General features: G+C 41.3%; 1 protein-coding gene across 5 annotated transcripts in view; it reads left to right on the forward strand.

Annotated features, from left to right (window-relative positions):
• CHD4 (chromodomain helicase DNA binding protein 4) overlaps positions 1-4,478 on the forward strand; it is a 42,931-nt gene that overhangs the window by 28,599 nt on the left and 9,854 nt on the right. For all 5 annotated transcript variants that reach the window (XM_012809343.1, XM_012809342.2, XM_003796407.2 and 2 more), the window contains 4 exons: positions 140-211; positions 498-635; positions 904-1,012; positions 1,126-1,258. In XM_012809343.1, the coding sequence (XP_012664797.1) occupies positions 140-211; positions 498-635; positions 904-1,012; positions 1,126-1,258 (452 nt within the window). The remainder of the gene's footprint in view (positions 1-139; positions 212-497; positions 636-903; positions 1,013-1,125; positions 1,259-4,478) is intronic.

Here is a 4,478-nt window from a genome sequence, read left to right on the forward strand (position 1 = left end):
AAAAAAAAAAAAAAAAGGTATCTTTTAAGACTTTAATTACAGAGACTTAGATTTAAGATTATTGTGATTGGATAATAGTATGGAACAGAAGAGAGCATTCTTCCTTTAGGTATATTCTCAGGGCCATCTGTTGTCCTAGGTGTTGCTGACGTGGAGAAGGTGGAGGAGAAATCAGCAATAGATCTGACCCCTATTGTGGTAGAGGACAAAGGTGGGTGTTTGGAGGACTTTATCCTCCTCTGCCTTCCTATCAATAATCATATAGCCGTTTTATCCCAAGATAAAAGACTTTTTCTATCTCTATACTTGGTTGTCAGTTGGCTGGTGGCACATTTTTCTGGGGGTGAGAGTCACCCGTGTGGAAAAAAGGTGGTGGTTGGTACTGTAGTATTTATAATATTATAATACTAATACCTTATAGTATTTAGTGCTGTGGGTTAGGCCATGCTGCTGAGCTTTTGTCTGTAGCTGATATTTTTCTTCTACATAACCTATAGAAGAGAAGAAAGAAGAAGAAGAGAAAAAAGAGGTGATGCTTCAGAATGGAGAGACCCCCAAGGACCTGAATGATGAGAAACAAAAGAAAAATATTAAACAGCGTTTCATGTTCAACATTGCAGATGGTGGTTTTACTGGTATGGGCATTAGGAGCCCACTGGGGTTAGAAGGATCTGAGGTGAAATTGGAGTTCTTGTCAGAAATCTGGGCACAGAGACTTTACTAGATGAGCGTGTGCCAGACTGATTGTGTATTTCTCTGGGTCTTGTGTTAGAAAGTCAGAGGCAAACTATACTAAGGTGGTATCAAAGGTGGGGGATGAGAGACAGAATCAATAACCTTTTTATTTCTCACAGGTCCTTGCCTTCCTTCCTCTTCTCTAACCTTCTCTATATTCCTCCTCAGAGTTGCACTCCCTTTGGCAGAATGAGGAACGGGCAGCCACAGTCACCAAGAAGACTTATGAGATCTGGCACCGACGGCATGACTACTGGTTGCTAGCTGGCATCATAAAGTATCCTTTCCTTGGGTCTGGATTGAGGTTCTTGGTGGAGGGTTCTGAAGATCCTTAGTAGTTTGAGGTTCTTAATTTACTTGCTTTGTTTTTCCTGAACACTTTTCCAATAGCCATGGCTATGCCCGGTGGCAGGACATCCAGAATGACCCACGCTATGCCATCCTCAATGAGCCTTTCAAGGGTGAAATGAACCGTGGCAATTTCTTAGAGATCAAGAATAAATTTCTAGCTCGAAGGTTCAAGGTGAGCAGGTTGGGGAGGGAGGAATATAGCATTCAACTGACAAGACTTTAAAGTGCAGAAGGTTCTGCAAAAGTCTATTCTTTTAAGCCACTCTGTCTAAAATTTGTGTATTCCATGAAAGGCTTTGCTCCTAAGTAACTCAAATATTAGGGCTCAAGACAGAACAGTCTAGAAAGTTTACCACTGGTATATGAGCTAGAAGTGGTTGTGTGCCTAATGAACAACAGAGACCAGTATGTGTGTTTGCTGGGGAAACACTGCAGGTTGGAGTGTTGAGAAAAACGACAGAGGTGGAATTGAATTGGCTTTCTGAGAAGACAGAGCTGTCAGTGGGCTAGTGGTCTTTTTCTTCTGTGTTAAAGAGTACCTGTGTGGGTAAGAAGTAGGATGGATGCAGAAATAGCCAGGAATGGTGGCTCATGCGTATAATCATAGCACTCTTAGGCAGGAGGATCACCTAAGAACTCATAGAACTTAGGCAGGAGGATCACCTAAGTTCAGGAGTTTGAGACCAGCCTGAGCAGAAGTGAGACCCTACTATTTTTTTTTTTTTTTTTGAGACAGAGTCTCTCACTTTGTCACCCCCTGTAGAGTGTGGTGGTGTCATAGCTCACAGCAACCTCAAACTCTTGGGCTTAAGCGATTCTTTTGCCTTAGCCTCCCAAGTAGCTGGGGCTATAGGCACCCGCCACAATGCCTGGCTATTTTTTTGTTGTTGTTGTTGTCGTTGTTTTTAGCAGGCCCTGGCCCGGTTCTAACCCACCACCCCTGGAGCATGTGGCCAGCGCCCTAACCACTGAGCTATGAGTGCTGAGGCTGATGCCATTTTTCATATCAGGATGGAGATTGCTGAATAATATGAGAAAGTTCTCCAGAAGGAACTGGGGAAGTAGGAAGGGAGCTCACCAATGGCTTTATGGAGATGATGGTATTAGAATTAAGTTTTGATGACTGTGATAGAGATTGCTGAGTAGAAACAGAAGGGAGGACAGGTAGCATAGTGTTGAGCTGTAGAAAACGTGTGTTGGGTGATGATAGACTGGAAAGAGAAAGACAGGGACTAGAAGTCAGTAGGTGGGTTCTTGGCACCAGATGAGAGAGTTTGGACTTTACTCTTAGGTTAATGGTCAGTCATTGAAGGTTTGTGAGAGAGGTTTGATTGGACGAAGGAAAATGGAAACAGCATTCATGTGATAATAGAATTGTCATATAATCGTGAGGTATTAAGGGCCTGGGCTATTAGGCTAGTTGTGGAAAATAAAAAAGATAAGGATAAAGAAAACACAACACCAAAGAATTTATAGGGCTTATTGATTTACTTATAGCATCAGCTGGCCTTTTCTATTAAAGGGCCAGAAAAGTATCAGGTTTTATGGAACAGGTAGACTCTGTTGCAAGTACTTACACTTTGTCATTGTTATATGAAAACAGCTATAAGTGATACATCAATGAATTAAGTATGGATGTGTTCCAGTGAGACTCTGTTTATGGACTTTGAAATTTGACATTTATATGATTTTCATGGAGTGGCACAAAATAATCATCTTTGGCCTTTTTTTCAACCATTTAAAAAAAGTGAAACCTGGCTGGGTGCAGTTGCTCACACCTGCAATCCTAGCACCCTGGGAGGCTGAGACAGGAGGATTGCTTGAGGTGAGGAGTTGGAGACCAGCCTGAGGAAGAGTGAAGACCCCCTACCTTGTCTCTACAAAAAAATAGAAAAATTAGCAGGTGCGATGGCATGAGCTTGTAGTCCAGCTACTCAAGAGTTGCAGCAGGAGGATCACATGAGCCCTGAGCCCAAAGGGCTTGATGTTGGAATGAGCTATGATAAAACCACTGCACTCAAGCTTGGGAAACGGAGCGCGACTCTGTCTTGAAAAAAAGGAAAATGGGAGCAATTTGTAGAAAAGAATGATAAAACTATTTTTTTAATTATTTATTTAACTGAATCTTGCTCTGTACCCTGGGCTACAGTGCCATGGCCTTAGCTCCTCCAACTCCTCCTGGGTTTAAGTGATATTCTTGCCTCAGACTCCTGAGTAGCTGGGACTATAGGCATCTACCACTACGCCTGGCTAATTTTTCTATTTTATTTTTTTTATTTTTTAGTAGAGACAGGGTCTCTTTCTTGCTTAGGCTGTTCTTGAACTCCTCACCTCAAGGGATCTTCCTGCCTCAGCCTCCCAGAGTGCTAGGATTACAGGCCTGAGCTACCACACCTGGTCGATAAAGACAATTTTAGGCAAGTCATTTGGTATTTCTCCCAGGTCTACGACTCATCCCACTACTAAGTTCACCACCGTATACTAGTTGAATCAGAACCAGTTCACAAGGTGTGCCTTTGAGAAGCGTCAGATCATCTGTGTAGAGGTGCTGGCTGACACTAGAAGTGAAATCTCTTGAGTAAATGCTTTAAAAGAATGGCAGTGAGCCAACAACTAAACCTGGAGAATGCTCATAGTTTGGAGCAAGAAAAGAGAGCTGGTAAAGGAGATAGTATGTAGATTCAGAAGAGATGCTGGGTCTATTTGGAAGTAAATGAACAGGCCTTGATAGAGCCAGATATCGTTAAAGAAACAATAGCCTGTTCTCATACCATCTTTTTTCCTGGCCCCTCCTGGATTCACTTTTTAAGAACCAATGGATACTTGAGCAAGTTAAATTGTCTCTTAAGAACCAACATTTTCTGCCTCTTGAAATTTATTTCAAAGAACCTTTAACCTAGCTTTATCAGGTAAGGAACATGTAAGAGTGTTCAGTGCAGTATAATTTTTTTTTTTTAAATAATGAAAAGGTTACGTTGTTTGCATGTTATAGGTAAAGTCCAAGTTGTAGTTGAGTCCTTCACCCAAGAAGTGTGCTATATAACCCTACCTTGTACCTTTTAGGTGGGAGCTTACCAAGCCCCCACTCCCCCTGCCCACTTGAATTTAATTATGTTTTTCTCTTGTTGGGCCTGTAGTTGTTTATCTACTAGTTTCAAATTAGTATCAAGTACATAAGATGCTTGCTTTTCCATTCTTGAAATACTTTACTAAAGAGAATGTTCTTTAACTCCATCTAAGTAATTCTAAAAGATGTAAAGTCTCCATCTTTTTTATGGCTGAATAATCTATGGGTTGATGGGCATTTGGCTTGTTTCCACATCTTTGTGATGAATTAAGCTGCTATAAACATTAGAGTGTACATGTCCTTGTGAAAAAATGATTTTTTTTTT

This window comes from Otolemur garnettii, unplaced genomic scaffold, assembly GCF_000181295.1.
Source record: "Otolemur garnettii isolate 467f Iridium unplaced genomic scaffold, OtoGar3 scaffold00104, whole genome shotgun sequence".
NCBI classification, from domain to species: Eukaryota; Metazoa; Chordata; class Mammalia; order Primates; family Galagidae; genus Otolemur; species Otolemur garnettii.